The sequence below is a fragment of the Danio aesculapii genome, chromosome 22 (genome assembly GCF_903798145.1).
Source record: "Danio aesculapii chromosome 22, fDanAes4.1, whole genome shotgun sequence".
NCBI classification, from domain to species: domain Eukaryota; kingdom Metazoa; phylum Chordata; class Actinopteri; order Cypriniformes; family Danionidae; genus Danio; species Danio aesculapii.
The window spans coordinates 1,137,884-1,160,383 of NC_079456.1; the positions used below are offsets into that span (position 1 = coordinate 1,137,884).

The following is a 22,500-nucleotide window of genomic DNA, read 5'->3' on the forward strand; positions in this document are numbered from 1 at the left end:
TCTGGATGATTCTCTGAATCAGTGATGAATCTCTGGATGACTCTGATTCAATTGTGGATCTCTGAATCATTTTGAGAATCTCTGACTCTCTGAATCAGTGATGAAACTGAATGGCTCCGAATCAGTGATGAACCTTTGAATGACTTTCTAAATCAGTGATGAATATTTGAATCACTCTCTGAATCATTGATTAAATCTCTGAATGACTCCCTAAATCAGTGATGGATCTCTGAATGACTCTCTGAATCAGTGATGTATTTCTGAAAAATTCTGAATCAGTGAAGAATCTCCGAATCACTCTCTAAATCAGTGATGAATCTCTGAATGACTTTCTAAATCAGTGATGAATCTGTATCAGTGATGAATCTCTGGATGATTTCCTGAATCAGTGGTGAATCTCTGAATCATTTTGTGAATTTCTGACTATCTGAATCCATGATGAACCTCTGGATGTTTATCTGAATCAGTGATGAATCTTTGAATGACTCTGATTCAGTGGTGGATCTCTGAATCGTTTTGAGAATCTCTGACTCTCTGAATCAGGGGTGAAACTGAATGACTCTGAATCAGTGATGAACCTCTGAATGACTTTCTAAATCAGTGGTGAATCTTTGAATTACTCTCTGAATCAGTAATGAATCTCTAAAGACCGCTTGCGTTTATTACTGATTCAGAGAGTAATTCAGAGATTCACCAGTGAGTTAGAGAGGTGTTTAGAGATTCATGGCTGATTCAGAGAGACGTTTACAGTTTTATCACTAAATCAAGACTCTCTGATTCAGTGTTTAATATCTGAATGACTCTCTGAATCAGCGGTAAATCTCTGAATAATAAATCTACACCTATGAATAAACACCTTTGTGAATCAGTGATGAATCTGAAAGACTCTCTGAAACTTATTGAATCTCTGAATGGCTCTCTGAATCAGTGTAATCACTTTAAATCTCTGTTTCTCTCAGTCAGTATGATCTGTATGTCGCTGTGTAGATCTGAACTGAGGTTGACTCTGTGGTTCTCCGCAGCGAGACGTTCTCCTTCGTTCTGACTGAAGTGGACGGCAGCCGCAGGAATGGCTACTGCAGGAGGCTGCTGGTCAGTTCAGCTCCGCTCATTATGAAGCTTGTGAATGAGTTTAGGTGATCTTCTGAATCGTTGTGTTGTGTTTGTGTCAGCCGGCAGGTAAAGGTGCTCGGCTTCCTGAAGCGTACTGCATCATCAGCCACGTGGCCTGTTTCGGCCTCTTCTCAAAGGTGAACAACACACACATTTATATTTACTCATTTAGCACACACTTTTATCCAAAACCACTTAATAATTTCTTTTACTTTGTAAGATTTGTATATGTTGAAGGGCTCCTGCTTTATCCCTTTTACAAGATGGAAGATCAGTCTTTGTTGTCTCCAGAATGTTTCTCAGCTCAAAATTCCATCAGATTATTTATTATACAATGCAGAATATGGCCATTTTGAGCTCAAATCAAAGTGTAGCTGTTTTTGTAGTCTTTGAATGCAAATGAGCCGGTTCTCCCCGCCCACCATTCCCGTGTGTATGTGTTATTTCTGTATTATGTCAGATAAACAGCAGTCAGTGACAGACAGACACGGATGAAGCAGAGAAATCGTTTTTTAGTAAAAAATACCACAGTAAAGTTATTTGATGTTTCTGTGGGGGAGTTTATTCAAGGCTTTGGGGGAGTTGGTGAAAGGGCGGGGAAAACTACATGCCTACGTCATGTTGCGCCTCAAAATCACTGGGATTTGGATCCTATTTTAATGTCAGGAAAATTTTAAAACGACACTTGTGTTTCTATCACTCCAAAATGACAGTGGACACACTATACCTATCTAAACTTCTGTCCAAACAGCTTTTACATTAAAATATGTATTTTACTAAACACGCTTTAGCCTAAATTTGGCAGAACATATCTGAGCTAATCATAATAATCAAAGCTAAATATCTGAATTATATTCCTAATTTAATGTTGATATCTCAAGACATGAGCTTTCAGTAGTATTGTGTTTGGCTGCAGTACCAGACATGACCACCAGGTGACCTGGTACATTTTTACAAGTTACAAGACCGCATGAAGGCTGCGCCAGACCATATGCATGCACGTGACGCAGAAGTATAAATCAACCTTAACTGAGCAGAGTCACGTGACTCCACAATTGGTAGAGAAAGTAATCGAAAAACTCGACCTGGAAAAATGAGATGGATTATAGGTTCTGAATATCGTTTTTGATTAAATTTCGGGTTCTAACCTCGGCTGCGTCAGTTGGCGTTTCTGTGTGGAGTTTGCATGTTCTCCCTGCGTTCGTGTGGGTTTCCTCCGGGTGCTCCGGTTTCCCCCCACAAGTCCAAAGACATGCAGTACAGGTGAATTGGGTAGGCTAAATTGTCCATAGTGTATGAGTGTGTATGGATGTTTCCCAGAGATGGGTTGCAGCTGGAAGGGCATCTGCTGCGTAAAACGTGCCTGGATAAGTTGGCGGTTCATTCCTCTGTGGCGACCCCAGATTAATAAAATGACTAAGCTGAAAAGAAAATGAATGAATGAATACTTTTTCGATTAATCGCCCTGCTTTAATATAATTCATGAAATATGTATTTTACTAAACACGCTTTAGCCTAAAATTGGCAGAACGTATCTGAGCTAATCATAATAATCAAAGCTAAACATCTGAATTATATTCCTAATTTAAAGTTGATATTTCAAAAAATGAGCTTCCAGTGGTATTGAGTTTGGCCGCAGTACCAGACATGACCAGCAGGTGACCACCAGTTTACATTGGTGAACATACAAGGGCGCCCCGCATGTTTTGAGAAAATGAACTGTATTTTTTCATACTTCTGACAGTATCTGTAAAGTAGACATCAAATTCTACAGTAGTGAGGGCCGTTTGGTGGTATTTGAGTTAAAATTAGCCTCTAAAAAACATCCAAACAAAGTTTTACATGTGGATTGCTGTAGCAAAGTAATGCTTCACGACTCTGATGTTGTGTGTGTTTGTGTGTAGATCTTTGATGAGGTGGAGAAGCGCCGGCAGATCTCCACCGCCATGATTTACCCATTCATGCAGAGTCTGCGGGAGGCACCGCTGCCTTCACCCGGCAGCACCGTCAGCATCAGTAGCTTCATCCCAGACGCCGGCACACAGGTGTGTGTGTGTGTGTGTGTGTGTGTATATAAACGTAACATTCTGTAGTGCATTTCGTAACTGAGACCATTTGGTGATTGCTGTTTGTTTGGTTGTGTGTGTGTGTGTGTGTGTGTGTGTGTGTAAACGCAACATTCTGTAGTGCATTTCGTAACTAAGAACATTTGGTGATTGCTGTTTGTTTGGTTGTGTGTGTGTGTGTAAACGTAACATTCTGTAGTGCATTTCGTAACTAAGAACATTTGGTGATTGCTGTTTGTTTGGTTGTCTGTGTGTGTGTGTGTGTGTGTGTGAAAACGTAACATTCTGTAGTGCATTTCGTAACAGACCATTTGGTGATTGCTGTTTGTTTGGTTGTGTGTGTGTGTGTGTGTGTGTGTGTGTGTGTGTGTGTAAACGTAACATTCTGTAGTGCATTTCGTAACTAAGAACATTTGGTGATTGCTGTTTGTTTGGTTGTGTGTGTGTGTGTGTGTGTGTGTGTGTGTGTGTAAACGTAACATTCTGTAGTGCATTTCGTAACTAAGACCATTTGGTGATTGCTGTTTGTTTGGTTGTGTGTGTGTGTGTGTAAACGTAACATTCTGTAGTGCATTTCGTAACTAAGAACATTTGGTGATTGCTGTTTGTTTGGTTGTCTGTGTGTGTGTGTGTGTGTGTGTGTGTGTGTGTGTGTGAAAACGTAACATTCTGTAGTGCATTTCGTAACAGACCATTTGGTGATTGCTGTTTGTTTGGTTGTGTGTGTGTGTGTGTGTGTGTAAACGTAACATTCTGTAGTGCATTTCGTAACTAAGACCATTTGGTGATTGCTGTTTGTTTGTGTGTGTGTGTGTGTGTGTAAACGTAACATTCTGTAGTGCATTTCGTAACTAAGACCATTTGGTGATTGCTGTTTGTTTGGTTGTGTGTGTGTGTGTGTGTGTGTGTGTGTGTGTGTGTGTTTGTATAAATGTAACATTCTGTCGAGATTTATCAGTTTGTGCGTTTGTGTGTGTGAAAACGTAACATTATGTAGTGATTTACAACCTAACAGACTCTCCCACCTTGCTATTTCTGTTTGTTGTCATAGCGATGTCAAACTGACAGCTGGAGGGGCGTGGTTAGCCACGCCCAGTACCTCAGACAGACCTAATCTAAGAATTTAACCGAAGACAAACAGGAAGCCCACATTACAAGGACAAACTGTTATTATTTTCATACTGACATGCACAGATGAATTGTTCAGCTCAAGTTCATTTATTTATGAAGCACATTTAAAAGATCGACCAAAGTGCTGTTCATAAGTGATATTTAGTAAAATAAAATAGAGATAATGATAAAAACAGAAATAAAACCAAGAGAAATTTCAGAAATACATTTAGAAACAAAGCAATCGACAAAACTTCCACCGTGAGCTAACAAAATCAATATGATTGATTTCATGTGTGCTTTAAAGTACAGTCCCATAGACAAACTACTGAAGTAGAGTAATGTGGGTGTTTGTGACCCCTGCTGATGTCAGATCATCCGGCTGACGCGGCCTGCAGACTCCTGGCTGGAGCATGTGGATTTCACTGCGCTTTTCAGCCGTCTGAACGATGAGGAGCTGCTGCTGGTGTTCACCGCTGCTGTGCTGGAGCGGCGAATCATCTTCATCTCAGAGGAGCTCAGGTGACCAGCAGCCAATCACAGCGCAGTGCATCGCACACTCATTAGGTGTGTCCATCCAAAGACGTGAAGTAGATTTAGTTTTTTCAAAATGCGCATAAACATCGGTGGATGGAGACGCAGCTACTGACTACTGAATGAGACGTCTTCCTTTAATGATACTTTGAATAAAATGACTGTGTTTGACGAATATAAATAAGTTTATTTTATTGTGTGTGTGTTTAGCACTCTCTCGCAGGTTCTTCATGCTGTAGCTGCGCTCCTGTACCCATTTGTGTGGCAGCACACGTTTATATCAATCGTTCCGTCAGTTCTGATCGACGTCTGTGAAGCACCGACTCCATACCTGCTGGGAGTCCAGAAGAGCATGATGGGGCTGATCACGGACCACAGCGACGTCAGTCTCACACACACACACACACACACACACACGCACACACACACACACACGCACACACACACACACACACACACACACACACACACAGACACACACACACACACACACACACACACACAGACACACACATTATACACATCTCACACACAGAGGCTGAATTCTTCTGAAACTCATTATTGATGAGCTAAAGGAACACTACTGTACACGAGTCTGATGTTTCTGTGTTTGTTTCTCAGGTTATGATTGTTGATCTGTCGACTGGAGCGCCAAGTAAATTCATCACAAGAGTGAGTTACTAATGCGCGCGCACACACACACACACACACACACACACACGCACACACACACACACACACACACACACACACACACACACAAACAGACTCTGTCTAATTTCATTTATTCATAAAGTTCAACATGACTCTCATTACTGTGCATACCAAGAAGTTGTTTGTTCACCGTTTCAGCCACTAAAGCACTTCAGAAACCACATACCAATGCACTGACAACCAATCAGAATACCTGACAGCATAACAACAGCCCTGACAACCAATCAGAACACCTTACAGCATAACAACAGCCCTGACAGCATAGCAACACTTTGACAAGTACACAAATGCACTGACAACCAATCAGAACACCTAACAGCATAGCAACACCCTGGCAACCACACCGATGCAATGACAAACCAATCTGAAGACCTAACAGCATGGTATCGCCCTGGCAACCACACAGATGAACTGTCAACAAATCAGAACACTTAACAGCATAGCAACACCTTGACAACCAGTTAGAACACTTAACAGCTTAGCAACACCCTGGCAACCACATAATTGCATTAACAACCAATCAGAACACCTGACAGCATAGTAACACCCTGACAACCAGTTGAAGCACCTAACAGAATGGCAACACCCTGGCAACCTGTTAGACACCTAACAGCATAGCAACACCCTGGCAACCACACTAATCCCTTGACAAGCAATCAGACCACCCAACAGCATAGCAACACCCATAGCAACCACACAATTGCACTGATGACCAATCAGAACACTTATGACACCACAGTAACACCCTGGCAACCACATAATTGCATTAACAACCAATCAGAACACCTGACAACACAGCAACGCCCAGTTAGAACACCTAACAGCATAGCGACACCCTGGCAACCACACCAATGCACTGACAACCAGTCAGAACCATAGACTGTAAAATATATGGACGTAGCATCCGTGACGTCACCCATAGGTTTCTGAAGAGCGCAAAAGAAGCCACAAGTAGGCGCAGCCAACCGTCGCCATTTTGTTCGCGCATCATCGCACCCACGGCAGGATACCAAACAAGGGCAAAGAGGCGGAGAGTGGGCGGAGCTCCAGACACCTGCTAGCACTTTGCTTAGACCTGGCAGACAGACTTTACTTTGGGAGAAACGCTTGATACTTCATTACCTGCGACTCGTTTGTGTTCTGACCACATGTGCTTGGCTGTACACTATATCAATAAAGTGTTTAGACTTTTAAAAACACTAGTAATACATTGAGCCACTAAACATTGCTCTTATGACGTTTTTCTACAGGAGGAAAACGCTAATTACTTCCAAACACTTCAGATATAGTCTGTGTCAGTAAATGCAAGACTATTGATGAACTCCAGCATAACACTGTATGATAACGCTTCAGATGACTGTTCTAGAGCCTACAGCTAATCAATCTGTCACATCCTGGAGTGCTTTACGGGTCTAAAGAAAAATATTAATGATAAATGACCTTAAATAAAACAAATAGATTTATAGAGATGATATACAAGTATATAACTTTACTCACATGGGAAACGAGGCCACATGAATGGTTTGTGAGCACAATTAAGTGTACACAGCATCCCATATCATCTGATAATTGTAAGAAATAAGTCCAAAAGGCAGCTGACTGTGTAAAGCCACATAAAACAACACAAAAATACGATGAATATGCCGAGATCAGTGGCTAATCTGCCGGATTCAGCTGAGGTGAAGTGACGGCGACCAGCGAGACCTAGCTGTCACTCAAGTGGCCACGCCCTTAATTATGCAAACTTAATATAACCTAATATAAAGGAAATGGATGAGTTATAAATAAATTCACCCCCCTCACAGTTGTCATGGAGGGTAATAATAGCTATATGAACCAAAATGGTTCTTTGTACCAGGCTGTAAACACCTTTTTTTCTGCTGTAAAGTTGGCCATTCTAACAGAGGGCTCAATTGCACTTTGCTCTATTATGGAGCCAGGACTAGCGGAATTTTGATGAATTGCAGTTTCAGTTACTTCCGTATTGGCCTCCCGAGGGAGAACGGGAGGTTGCCGCTTGGTCAGAACACCTAACAGCTTAGCAACACCTTGACGACCAGTTAGAACACCTAACAGCATGGCAACACCTTTACGACAAATCAGAACACCTGACAGCACAGCAACACCCTGACAACCAGTCAGAACACCTAACAGCATAGCAACACCCTGACAACCAGTTAGAACATCTAACAGCATGGCAACACCTTGACAACAAATCAGAACATCTGACAGCACAGCAACACCCTGACAACCAGTCAGAACACCTAACAGCATAGCAACACCCTGACAACCAGTTAGAACATCTAACAGCATGGCAACACCTTGACAACAAATCAGAACATCTGACAGCACAGCAACACCCTGACAACCAGTCAGAACACCTGACAGCACAGCAACACCCTGACAACCAGTTAGAACACCTAACAACATAGCAACACCCTGAGAATTACACCATTACACTGACAACCAATCAGAACACTAAACAGCATGGTAACGCCCTGGCAACTACACGGATGAACTGATAACAAATCAGTTAACAGCATAGCAACACCTTGACAACCAGTTAAAACACCTAGCCACAAAGCAAAACCCAGGCAACTAGTTAGAACACCTAACAGCATAGCAACACCCTGGCAACCACACAATTGCACTGATGACCAATCAGAACACCCTGGCAACAACATAATTGCATTAGCAACCAATCAGAACACCTCACATTACAACAACGCCCAGTTAGAACACCTAACAGTATAACGACACCCTGGCAACCACACCAATGCACTGACAACTAATCAGAACATCTAACAGCATAACAACACCCTTACAACCAGTTAGAACAGCATGGCAACACCTTGACAGCAAATCAGAACACCTGACAACATTGCAACACCCTGACAACCAGTTAGAACACCTAATAGTATAGCAACACCCTGACAACCAGTTAGAACATCTAACAGCATGGCAACACCTTGACAACAAATCAGAACATCTGACAGCACAGCAACACCCTGACAACCAGTCAGAACACCTGACAGCACAGCAACACCCTGACAACCAGTTAGAGCACCTAACAACATAGCAAGACTCTGAGAACCACACCATTACACTGACAACCAATCAGAACACTAAACAGCATGGTAACGCCCTGGCAACTACACGGATGAACTGACAACAAATCAGTTAACAGCATAGCAACACCTTGACAACCAGTTAAAACACCTAGCCACAAAGCAAAACCCAGGCAACTAGTTAGAACACCTAACAGCATAGCAACACCCTGGCAACCACACAATTGCACTGATGACCAATCAGAACACCCTGGCAACAACATAATTGCATTAGCAACCAATCAGAACACCTCACATTACAACAACGCCCAGTTAGAACACCTAACAGTATAACGACACCCTGGCAACCACACCAATGCACTGACAACTAATCAGAACATCTAACAGCATAACAACACCCTTACAACCAGTTAGAACAGCATGGCAACACCTTGACAGCAAATCAGAACACCTGACAACATTGCAACACCCTGACAACCAGTTAGAACACCTAATAGTATAGCAACACCCTGACAACCAGTTAGAACATCTAACAGCATGGCAACACCTTGACAACAAATCAGAACATCTGACAGCACAGCAACACCCTGACAACCAGTCAGAACACCTGACAGCACAGCAACACCCTGACAACCAGTTAGAGCACCTAACAACATAGCAAGACTCTGAGAACCACACCATTACACTGACAACCAATCAGAACACTAAACAGCATGGTAACGCCCTGGCAACTACACGGATGAACTGACAACAAATCAGTTAACAGCATAGCAACACCTTGACAACCAGTTAAAACACCTAGCCACAAAGCAAAACCCAGGCAACTAGTTAGAACACCTAACAGCATAGCAACACCCTGGCAACCACACAATTGCACTGATGACCAATCAGAACACCCTGGCAACAACATAATTGCATTAGCAACCAATCAGAACACCTCACATTACAACAATGCCCAGTTAGAACACCTAACAGTATAACGACACCCTGGCGACCACACCAATGCACTGACAACTAATCAGAACATCTAACAGCATAACAACACCCTGACAACCAGTTAGAACAGCATGGCAACACCTTGACAGCAAATCAGAACACCTGACAACATTGCAACACCCTGCAACCAGTTAGAACACCTAATAGCATAGCAACACCCTGACAACCAGTTAGAAGACATAACAGCATAGCAACACCCTGGCAACCACACCAATGCACTGACAACCAATCAGAACACCTAACAGCATAGCAACACCCTAGCAACCACAGCCCTCTATAGACTGGTGTTTCTGTGATGTCAGATTGGAGATGAGGAGTCTCTGCTGCCGCTGAAGCTGAAGGAGGATCTGCTGTCGGGATTGTCCACGCGCACACATCACGCCTGTAAGTTCAGTCTTACTGCACTATCAGGCAGCTTCCTGTAAGAGTGGCGCTCACTTCCTGTTGTTGTGTGTTCTGGCAGCTACAGAGCAGCTGAACCGGCTGGTGTCAGAGGCCTTCCTGTCCGTATTCGTCAAGACGGTCGGACATTTCTCGGAGCACATTAAGCGTGGCGGGAAACCCCGTCAGTTCCAGAAGAAGAGCTTCCTGAAGGCGGTGGAAAACAAAACCTACACCAGCTTTGTTCAACTCTTCATCCAGACGCAGATGTTCGATCTGTTCATACAGGAAGAGGAAACACAATCTAACCCTAATGGTACACGCATTAAAAGCCTCGAGTTTATAATCTCTCACTTTACCAAACAGAAGAGTTTTAATAACTGATTTCTCATCACTGATTTCTCTTCTCTCTGTCATGATGACAGCACATAACACACGGAGCTCTTCATTATTATTGTTCATGAACAGCACACACTGTTGTGTTCCCACAGGCTTCTTTCACAGGAAGGTGAAGGAACATCGTGACAGGATAAAGCAGGAGAAGCTGAAGGCTGGATGGGTGCGAGGTGTGGTGATTTGAGCACTTTTTATTCTGACACAATCGCCAGCGGAAATCTAATGCTGTTTATTATTGTTTTAACGAAATAAAATGTTAAGCTATATCCCATATGCTGCTGCTTATTCGAGAATCTCAGCTCATGTTGTCAACAATATCAGAAGAACAAGCATGAGAAGTTGTGTGTAGTATTATTTCCAACTAATTTCCATTCATCCATCAAATCTTACGTGTGTGTGTGTGTGTGTGTGTGTGTGTGTGTGTGATTTAGTGTACTGCAGTATTGTAATTAGTATTAAAATAAAGATTATTTTAAAATATTAACAGCTTTTCATTTTATTCCAGAGGTATGAAGTGTTATTTCTGCGTACAAGTCAACCACTATAATACAGTTTCAATACTTAATGTGGCATAAATGAATGTATATTATTAAAAAGCAAAGAATAGAAACCTATATGGTCCCACTTTACAATAAGGTTTCATTAGTTAATGTATTTACTAACCTGATCTAAGTTTGAACAATACTTCTACAGCATTTATTAATCATAATTCAACATTTACTTGAAATCCAAATTCATACTTGTTAGCATGAACTAACTTTATTTTCATTAATGTTAACTAAGATCAGTGAACAGTAATAAAGGTATTGTTCATTGTTAGTAAATACATTATTACAACCAGATAGTAAAACATTACCACATATCTGCAGTTTCCAGCAACAAACGTTCAGCATATATCATAACATAATTTCAAGCATTGTGTAAAAGTTGTATGAATGTTGTTTAAAAGTTAGTAAGACGTTTGAGAGCTTCTGCACAGTCTGTACAGTGTTTCTGTCTTTAACCCTGTGTGTTGCTGCCCTCTGCTGGAGAATCACAGTCTGTCAATGTACATTTCTAGAACATGAAACATCTCGGCAGTTTCCAGCAACAAATGTTCAGCATATCTTACATCAAGAACAGTAAAACAGCTGCAGTCAAACGCCTGACGATTTATAACATGATTTTAAGCATTGTGTAAAGGTTGTATGAATGTTATTATGAATTTTGAGCGTTTCTCCACAGTGAGTCCAGTGTTTTTATGTTTAACCCTGTGTTTTGCTGGAGAATCTCAGTTTTTCTGTTCAGTTGTGGTCATCAGATGCTCCCGGTCAGCAGTGGGGACGTCTCGGTCGGTCCTCGCGCAGAAACGGGCCGGTAATGCTGCGATTCGTACAGATGGTTGCTCTGAAGCTCGGCTGAAGCACGCAGGTTAATCTTCTGCACATACAGACAGGTTTGAGAGGCGTTCAGTGGGTTAAATTTCATCATATTTCAGGCAATGTCCACATGTACACAGGTTTTTTTATAAACGGATTTTTTCCCGCCTTTAAAAAAAATCTGTCCACATGAAAACGCACTGTGATGCATGTTAAGGGCACGCCCAACCAGCAGAGGGTGCTAAAAGCATTTTTTGTTGGTTCACACCAAACGCATTTGTGCAAGTACATAGATTACAAACAAAGACTATAGATATACTTGACAGAGACGTTGACACAAGTCAATGCAACATGAGAACAGAGAACATGAACATGTATAATTAGCCTCAATCTTCTGCATTTGGTGTAAACCCTGCTGTGATGGCCAATCAGAAAGGAGAAAACAGTGCACGCTTTTGGAGTTGAACTACTTTCAGTTTTTTCCACTCATGTGTTCACTTTCACTCACTTTTTCTACACTTTCACTTAATCACGTTTTTACTTTTTAACTTTCACTCTGACCTTTTACTTTCTCTATTGCTTTTACACTTTTACTTATGCACATCACTTTTCACTTTCACTTTTTCATTTACACTCATCTTTTACTTTAACTTATTCACAATAACTTTAACTTTTTTAAATCCTCATTCACTATCACTTTCCTTTTTTCACTTTCACTTTTTCACCCTCACTCACTCTTTCACTATCACTTTCACTCTATCACTTTTTTACTTTTTCCTCACCTTTTCACTTTCACTTATTTACTATCACTTTCACTTTAACTTATTCACTATAACTAACTTTTTTACATCCTCATTCACTATCACTTTCCTTTTTTCACTTTCACTTTTTCACTCTCACTCTTTCACTATCACTTTCACTCATTTTCCACTCACTTTCACTCTATCACTTTTTTACTTTCACTTATTTACTATCACTTTCACTTTTTCATTTACACTCACATTTCACTTTAACTTATTCACTATAACTAACTTTTTTACATTCTCATTCACTATCACTTTTTCCACTTTCACTCACTCATTCACTATCACTTTCACTTTTTCATTTTCACTCTTTCACTATCACTTTTTTACTCACTCACTCACTATCACTTTCACTCACTTTTTCCACTCACTTTCACTCTCACTTTTTTACTTTTCCCTCAGCTTTTCACTTTCACCTATTCATTATCACTTTCCACTTTCATTATTACTTTTTCACTCTCATTCACTTTCTCGATCACATTTTTACTTTTCCCTCACCTTTTCACGTTCACTAATTTACTATCACTTTCACTTTTTCATTTACCCTCACTTTTCACTATAACTTTTAATTTTTTACATTCTCATTCACTATCACTTTTTCTACTTTCACTCGCTCATTCACTATCACTTTCCTTTTTTCACTTTCACCATCACTTTTTCCACTCACTCTTTCACGATCACCTTTTCACTCTCTTTCATTGTTACTTTCCTTTTTTTCTCTTTCACTATCACTTTTTTACTCTTCCCTCACCTTTTCATTTTAACATTCACTATCACTTTTCCACTTATTCAAAATCACTTTTTGCACTTCCACTATCACTTTTTCCCTTTCACTCACTTTTTCCACCTATTTTTTTACTTTTCCCTCACCTTTTCACTTTCACTTATTCACTATCACTTTTTCCACTTTTACTTATTCACAATCCCTTTTTCACATGCTGTCGTCATAAAGCGCAAAAAAAAAAAAATCTGGTTGCTGTGTCGACATGACCACATTGTACCTAGAATTTCAGAAAATCTTCACCCAAGTTTTAGTTTGCCACCTGATACTGTGTTTTCGTGTGGACAATCCACATATAAAAAGAAACTGTGGTTTTGAAAATCCCAGTGTTCATGTGGACAGGGTCGTAGCCTCTTTACCTTAAAGTCTCGTATGTAGGTGAGGAAGAAGCTGATGAAGGACAGCGCGAGGGACCATTCAGAGATGGTGCTCACGATATGAGCCGTGAAACCCTGAAAAACAGTGCAATCAGAGAGTCGCTCGATGCTAATTCAGCTTGCCGTTGAATTATAGCACTCACGGGTTCTCCAGGCGTCCAGTGCAGCTTCTTGTTGACCTCCACCCCAGGTAGAGTGCTGTACATGATCACAGATGACACAAACACTGAGCCTGTTAAGGAAAATGCACAGTTTGAATGCTAAATGCTAATCGCTAATAATAAACGTTTCCCTCCCGTTTTCTGCGTTTGAGCACTGCAGGCCATGGAAAATGTAGTTAATGTTCTTTCTGATCATTGACTTATCTAAGACTGTAATAGTTAGCACTGCTACTTGGAATGTATGCGGATATTGTTGAGTATTGCGATATTACATTACCATTGAGAAATATTATCTATATTTCTTCAATAGCTTATTTGTGTAATGCTCATACTAAAATAAACAGGTAATTTATATTTTTCACACTTTAATTACATTATTAGAGCAAAAATGACGTCAAAGTGAAAACATTTAGTTTACTAAAAAACCTGGGCAGATATTCTGACTGATTAGTCTCATCTCGACTCCTCCCACTAGTGAGTCCTCCCATTTTCAGCTCTAGGTTCACCATTGGGCCGCTCCAGCCAATAGCAGAACATCGGCTACTAAGGGGGCAGGGCTAAATGTAGTTCGGCAACATTTGTATGGCCAGATCTGTGTTAAACAACCTATGCGACCACAAATGCTCAGCACATAATATAAATTTTAATTAATCGCACCTCTCTGCGATACAGATATAGAATATACTATCACTGCAGTGAATATATTTTTGATTAGCACAATAACTACATTTTCTTACACTAAAACATACAACTTTACTCTCAAATCCAGAATTTTGGCTCATAGTGTAAATTTTATTTAATCGGACCTCTTAACGATACGAATATTGCATATACTATTATCACAATAACTACATATTTTTTGCAATAAACATTTGTGATTTTACTCTTAAATCCAGAATTTAATTAAATTCACAGGGGAAATACTTGTATTGATAAAGATTTCGCCCATTTTTGTGTATTTTCTGTACAGAAATTGCCAATAATATTATCGCAATGACGGTAATTATTCGATATATATCGTGAAGCCCTAGTAATAATTGCCATCTGCTTTAGTATATAGAAAATTTTAATTTGTTTTTTGCTATACTAATAATTAAAATGAATAAAATGTTGGCAGTTATCATCAGGATTGATGCTAGTAAATGAACGTATGATTGAAATATTGAAGCGATGCTTAAAATATTTAATTGATGCACAACAAGGTTTAAAATATGAGACCAATGTAGACATTAAAATACAATACTTTTACCAAAATACGACCCGTGTGACCTTTTAAATGTGACAATTTTACATTTTAAGTGAATCAGTGGGCAGTTCCTAAGTAGTTTGTCAGCGTGCATTAAGGTAAAGGATACTGCTGATGATGCTGCTGAGGGTCCAGATACCAACACTCAGCCGCGTCCAGAACATGGTTTTGCTGTGGATGTGAGGCTGCATGAGGTACGACAGAGCCGTCTGGATGAAAACGTAGAGAGCGCCGATACCAAACGTCAAAATGGCGCCCACCAGGTGCATGGAGAACAGAGTGGTTTTCTGCAAAAAAAAATGCAACATATAAATCGGATCGTGAAAATTGTCAAAACTTTGGTGCCAAATAATGCATCAAAGCACACCCACAATGCAACAAGACTCCACCCCTTTTTGATATCACCACTTTAGTTACTAGACACGCCCCTTACTGCTGATTGGCTGCAGGCGTGTTTTAGGACAATGCGTTTTTTTAGATATTGTTTATTGTCGAACAATCATGTTTGTGATTAAACTTATTTACATTTAAACGAGCTGCTTATGATTTGTTTTTTAGGACATAAATATTCACATATCATCAGTGCGACGAATTCACTGCGAAGAAATTAGCGGACCAATAACATTTGAAATGTGAATTAATTTGTCAATTGACAATAATTATCAGAGGAATCTGAAAATGGTGCTTTTTTTGTATTTCGTGTTTATTAACAACAATCTGAACTACTAGAAACGTGATTGAAATGAATGAAAATGTAAATAAAGTTTCATCACGCATTCCTCTTAATATAAAAGTGTGCGAAACTCCGAGCAAACTTTTAGTGTTTTGTCTGAATTCAAATTATTTAATGTGGAAGTTTGTGACAATTATTTTAATTTAAATAGATAAACGACTGTTAACGTTCAAATTTTCTTGTTTCATCAATGTATAAGAAAATTTGATATATCTTTCGACCAAACATTCATGTTGTCAATAAAAAAACAACACTGCGGCCAAAATTTGCATACGTACCTGGAAGTTAGCGACGACACACATGCCGAATGAGCTGCAGCAGCCCAAAACAAACCCGACCACATTGAGCCGGTTCAGACGAGTGTCGTCCACATCCGCCAGAGCCTGTAGCTGCTTATAGCGCACATACATCGTGGCGACACCTGCAGGAAAACACAACAGTCAAACACAGAAGCCGGAGCCTCCCTACATCACATACAGTTGGTGTTCATTTCACAAGGAAGTCCTATATTGGTTTTTAGACATCAAAATGTCATGTTTATTTAACGGTGTTAGTCGTTTCTGCGAATAGTTCGTGAAATTAGCTAGTTTTTGGAGAAAGTTAATTCTGCACCAATTTCTGTATGTGTACACAATGCAGACGATTCATTCATTTATTTTCCTTCACTTTAGTCCCTTATTTATAACCGCCAACTATTCCAGCATATGTTTTACACAGCGGATGCCCTTCCAGCCGCAACACAGTACTGGGAAACACCCATACACTCTCATTCTCTCACACACTACGGCCAATTTCTTTAATCAATTCTCTTATAGCGCATGTGTTTGGACTGTGGGGGAAACCGGAGCACGCGGAAGAAACCCACAAATACAAATGCCAACTGACCCAGCACTCGGCACTCAAACCAGCGACTTTCTTGCTGTGAGGTAACAGTGCTAACCACTGAGCCACCAAATGCAGATGATCATAAATTTGACATATTTTAGTGTGTATTAAAAATACTACACACCCCTTCACATACTGTTTAGCATTAGCATGTAGCTAGATGCATAAAGCAATTAAAAATAGATTTACACAACAAGGTAAAAATGAGAACAAAAATGTACGTTAAATAGCTATGTTTATGTTCAATAGCTATGTGTATGTTCAGTAGCTATGTTTACGTTCAATAGCTATGTTTACGTTCAATAGCTATATTTACGTTCAATAGCTATGTTTACGTTCAATAGCTATGTTTACGTTCAATAGCTATGTTTACGTTCAACAGCTATGTTTACGTTCAACAGCTATGTTTACGTTCAATAGCTATGTTTACGTTCAATAGCTATGTTTACGTTCAATAGCTATGTTTACGTTCAATAGCTATGTTTACGTTCAATAGCTATGTTTACGTTCAATAGCTATGTTTCCAGCGTAAAACTGGAATATTGCATCAAACTCTTCGATTAAAACAGTGATTTCATGCATTGAGTCAAAAACAAAATCGTCACTTCCTGATTAACTGCCGCCATTTATATTATATTATATATATTTATAAATAGAGTTTGCTTCTTGCATCTTTTTTTAGATTAGATTAGATTCAACTTTATTCTTATTACACATGTACAAGGCAACGAAATGCAGTTTAGGTCTAATCAGGAGCGGTAATAGGAGCGATCGCTATGGCCTGACTGAATATGCGGATATGTTTTGTCTCTCATATAATATATCTGCTAAAATACAGAAAATATTACTGTACAAACTGTATTGTAAATAAATCATATGAACAATTTCATATTAGTCAATAATATTACTGAAATTCATTTAAAACCTGAATAAACATCACACATTTCCACGAGTAAATAAATGCACTCAATGATGGGCCAAAAATCTGCGGATTTCTGCGTGCACAGATTCCGTGTGCGCCTAGCGATCGCCCAGGGCAGCATCTGGTAATTTTAATAAAAAAAGTGCCCCAGTAAAAGCTTCGAAATGAGATTTACTTTATGCAGGTGTATTAGTGGTTATCCCAGAATGTTAGGGGCTATTCCAACACAATCTCACAGCAATTCGTAACTTTTTGATTTGGTGGCTAATTCGTATGAATTCGTACGATCTAATTCGTACAATTTAGTACGATTTGCTCATCCCCACGCCTCCTTTTTAAAAATCGTACAATTTCGTACGACTGAACTCGTACGAATTCATACGAATTAGCCCCTAAACTGACAAAACGTAAAAAATACTTGCGTTTTCTCGTAAGATCAGGCTGGCTATTTACATTTGGCGTCTTTTGCACGCACAAGTTTGTTATTCTTTATGTACGACCGAAACAACGCTGGTAAAGAAAAAATTGACGAATGTGCGCAGAAAGCCATTCCCGCGCCCCTCACACGCGCTGATGCTGATCCTGGTAGTTTATGCATGCTGATATGCGTCGACATGCAATTCGACAAAACTAAAGTTTATATGATGATGTCACTTTGACTGAGCATGGCTATGAAGCAGAAAGGAGAATAATGAGTCAGGGAGGTACTAACATTAATTCTCGCCCATGAGTCGAGTCTAAGACAACAGATAATTCTATAAAACAGATTTTTTTGTTTTCTTTAGAACTGTCATAATCATTATTGATGCAAAAGTCTTGGAATATTACTCCAGTGGTGTCTTTACATTGCTTTTCACTTATATTTAGCATTGATTTCTGTTTATTTAGAATAATAACTGTATAATAAAATTAATAATAATAATAATAAACAAATTGCTGTATTTATTGTAAATAAATAAATATATTTAAATGTATTTCTAATAATTATTTTAAATATATATATATATATATATATATATATATATATATATATATATATATATATATATATATATATATATATATATATATATATAAAACATATATAAAGTCAAACACATAGTGTATTTCTTGGGGGATGTTTGGGGTGGTTTCGCCCAGGGTGCAATTTAAACTAGAACAGCCACTGACCAGGACTGCAATATATCCAGCAAGTAAAGAATACAGGCATAAGTTATAGAAAAACTATATATATTCAATAAATTATTATTATATTTTATATTATATTCAGGTTGATTTGTCTATAAACAGAGATTTACAATAGATGAATATATGTACAGGCTGCTATTAATAATCAGAAATAGGCATACAGATATGAACAATTACGAATGTATATGTACAGTGGGCGTGTACAATTCAAGATGAGTTAGTGCAATGTAGTGCGATGACTGTGCAATTATAATTGTGCAAATATTTTCTAATATAAGTATTAATATAAGTAAATAGAAGTATTTTAAATTCACATTTAAAAAAACATGCGCATCTTGGCATTTCCATTAAGCATTTATTTTATTCAGTATTCTAAAACGCTCATAAAAGTGGGTGGATGGAAAATTGCAACTGGCAACAAACAAAAACAGTTAAAAGCACTCATGATTCCAGGCCAGTAGATGGCGCTGTGACTTCTCTTGTTTCCACATTTAGAGTCAGGGGTCATAATGAGGTGTCGGAGGTCAGTGTGAGGTCAGAGGTCACAGTACCTAGGAACGCTGACACATTGAGCATGACTCCAAACACGCATCTCTCCGGCGCGACCGTCCCGGTGTCACTGTAAGTAGGCAATTCCAGCGTTATGGATGTGCAGTAAAAACTCAACACATAAATTAACAGAGAAGGTAAATGTTAGCATTATATTGAAACATCTGTTTATAAACTACTAACCACAGAGTTTTGGCATCAGACAAATATCAATCTGTAAACATGTTTCATATTTTCAATGAGGCAAATAAAGATGTGTTAAAGATCTGACCAGTTTACAGTAATACAACGTACTTTGTAGACATGTATGACTGATTTCATTTTATTTTACATTTTTACTTGGTTATGGATGTGTCGGATGTGAAATTGGCACTTGTGTGACTTTGCTCAATCAAATATAATGGTTTAAAACACTGACAGAGACATTCAATACTGTAAAATACCCAATAATCTAGAAAGGGTTACGCTATTCTGCTGAAAACTTAATTTAGCAAGGTTGACATGTACATGGAATTGCTCAAGTACAACACAAGACCCAGTCAGAGGTCACATGATCAAACGCCCGCTCTCTGCTCACCTGATGTAGGGCACCAGCGGGTCGACATGTCTCAGAACAACAGCCGTGATGTAGGCGAAGATGAAGGTGGCGGCGGTCCAGACCACCAGAGCCACGGGCAGCACACACAGACCCTCCTGGAACCACCACATCACCAAACTCACCGATAAACGCTAGCAGAAACTAGCCACGCTGCTTCTGTTCACCAGATTAGAGCATCATGGGAGAATTCTGGGTGAGTTCCTGTTTCACTTCTGCTGTTGGAGAAAACCACACATTAACCCTTGTGTGCTGTTCAGATCGACTCCCCTTTGGGTATGTTGGGGACTGTTTTTGCCCCCATTGACTTCCATTATAATCACATTTATTGATTGTAAAGCCATGACAGCAGATAATCATGCATTATTAATTGTTGCTGCTTTTCCCTGTTGGGATTAAGAGGGACAGTGTGTCATTTTTACTGTTGATCATCAGTTGTCAGTATTAACCCTTTAGATCGGCCTGTGCTGAAGAGTTTCTGGCATTTATATGGAGTAAAACAGCAGATTATAGTGTGTGCGCAGAAATACTCTTGCTGTGTTTTGAGAGCTGAGGGGATTATTTTGAGTTTCTCAATTATTTCAAGATAAGTGCACAGGGGTCTCGCTTACACACAAACACACACTATACTCCACATATCTCCACATAAAAGGCAGAAACTAAGCTTCTTTTGCACTGCATCTGATAATCAACAGTACAAATGACACATTGTGCCTCTTAATCCCAACAGGGAAATCCAGCAACAATCAAGAACGCATGATTATCTGCTGTCATGGCTTTACAATCAATAAATGTGATTATAATGGAAGTCAATGGGTCAAAAACAGCCCCAACATAACCAAAGGGGAGTCGATCTGCCAGCAAAATGTTGAGTTTTTGAACATTTTCAAAGCATTTGCCCAAAATATGTGTCAAAATAAGAGTTGTCAGCAAAAATCTTTCCACTTGCTGAAACACAGAGTAAGTTGTGGCCAAATTAAGACTTCAAGTGGATGAAAACGACCCAACAGCACACAAGGGTTAACTCTAAAGGAATTTCATACAAAACTAATGAAATATTGGGTTATCTAAAAGTCACGAGCATTATGAACATTCTTCAGGTCTTTATAAATGTTTTCAGAACATTAGCATAACGTTATTTAAAGGTTTTATTGGTAAATATCATGTTTGTACATCTAGTTCAAATCTTACAAGTTGTTTTCAACAGCTTGGGGAACATTAAAGAGTAATGTTACACATATTTCTATACTTGTATTGTTTATACAATTGAGGTAAAGTTGGTTTTACATTCACACATTCAGACCTTAATAATAATATGATTTAATTCTTTGCAAACTCTGATAGTGATTGGCTGCTAATATGATTCCACTATTTAAAGTACATTGTTCACAGTGAATTAAATAGTCACTTTTTAGTCATACTCATGGGCGTTGCTAGGCCTATTTTAGGGGAGCTGTTGCCCCACTATATTTCTACTCAGCCCCCCTAAAACTTTTGCGATTAGCTCATAAACTGTAGACTAAATTATCGCCTCAGTCCCCTTTAAATTTGATATAAAAACAGCGGACGAATTCAGCTGCTCCCCGTCTTTTGTTTTTCATTTGATCAGCGAACCACCGCCGTGCAGAGTGAGAGAACAAGGAGTGTGTTTATTGATATTGTTATAATATCTGCTTATTTGCAGTTCTTTACTATAGATACACTTGTATCACTTGTACCCCAATGTCACGGAGGAGCAGTCGGGTTTCCCATCTACTGCTTCATCAGTGCTCACCTCATAATCACAGCTGTTTCCTCAAGTGGCTCTTATTGAACATTTCGCTATTTTAATTTCAAAATTAATTACCAATATAAAACAGGTTTTGTGTTGGTGCATGTGGCATTAACTATACCACACAGTCTTGCACAGAAAAGATTAAAAACTGACAGAAGCACTTAGTGGATGTGCTCATTTTAATTATCAGAGTCACTGACCGAGATAGAGACATCATGTGTTGTCTTTTGTATTTAAAAAATTGTATTTATCACTGTGATCCAGATCATGAAATATGTGAATTAGCCTGGAGGTTTAAATTACATTCAATTCAATATTTAATTAGAAAAGTTGCAGTTTTATTTAATTAATACATGGAAACAAAAAAATGCCCTTAAATAGTGGTTTTTACTACGGTAAACAGGTGTGTTGAGCCTGTTTGGCTCATTCAGAACTCAAATGGCTATCTCTGTTTTTGCAGTACTAACCCTAACCCTACCATATTAAACATTTTAACTTATTAATTTCTTACTATTAAATTACTACTTGGAATATTATATATATATAGTTTTGTTTTTTTAACCTCAGGAGCTGAGCCCCCCTAAAATGAAAATCCGAAAATCGCCCCATGTCATACTTACATATATTTATATTACATTTATATTCAAAGTACCATGGTAAACAATATAGGAAGCATGTCATAAGTTGTCACTAAACGAATGTGCAAATATAAAACCAACTTTACCGTAATGTTTATACATCTGTTATTTG

At 39.0% G+C, this 22,500-nt stretch overlaps 2 protein-coding genes across 3 annotated transcripts in view; one reads left to right on the plus strand and one right to left on the minus strand.

The window, feature by feature from the left end:
- Positions 1-10,644, plus strand: part of dennd2db (DENN/MADD domain containing 2Db) — a 21,767-nt gene extending 11,123 nt beyond the window's left edge. Inside the window, exons 5-13 of the mRNA XM_056448143.1 lie at positions 1,023-1,092; positions 1,173-1,250; positions 3,018-3,158; positions 4,663-4,811; positions 5,034-5,205; positions 5,445-5,495; positions 9,904-9,985; positions 10,065-10,298; positions 10,474-10,644. Coding sequence (XP_056304118.1) covers positions 1,023-1,092; positions 1,173-1,250; positions 3,018-3,158; positions 4,663-4,811; positions 5,034-5,205; positions 5,445-5,495; positions 9,904-9,985; positions 10,065-10,298; positions 10,474-10,562 — 1,066 coding nt within the window. The 3' untranslated portion in view covers positions 10,563-10,644. The remainder of the gene's footprint in view (positions 1-1,022; positions 1,093-1,172; positions 1,251-3,017; positions 3,159-4,662; positions 4,812-5,033; positions 5,206-5,444; positions 5,496-9,903; positions 9,986-10,064; positions 10,299-10,473) is intronic.
- Positions 10,645-10,858: 214 nt separating this feature from the next.
- dram2b (DNA-damage regulated autophagy modulator 2b) overlaps positions 10,859-22,500 on the minus strand; it is a 12,342-nt gene continuing 700 nt past the window's right edge. Inside the window, exons 2-8 of one of the 2 annotated variants that reach the window (XM_056448144.1) lie at positions 19,959-20,191; positions 19,384-19,451; positions 16,116-16,258; positions 15,214-15,391; positions 13,841-13,923; positions 13,680-13,772; positions 10,859-11,797 (exon numbers count right to left, since the gene is read on the minus strand). In XM_056448144.1, the coding sequence (XP_056304119.1) occupies positions 11,675-11,797; positions 13,680-13,772; positions 13,841-13,923; positions 15,214-15,391; positions 16,116-16,258; positions 19,384-19,451; positions 19,959-20,089 (819 nt within the window). In that variant the 5' untranslated portion in view covers positions 20,090-20,191 and the 3' untranslated portion in view covers positions 10,859-11,674. Of the gene's footprint in view, positions 11,798-13,679; positions 13,773-13,840; positions 13,924-15,213; positions 15,392-16,115; positions 16,259-19,383; positions 19,452-19,958; positions 20,195-22,500 lie in introns of both variants that reach the window. The other variant, XM_056448145.1, reaches the window with a different exon arrangement.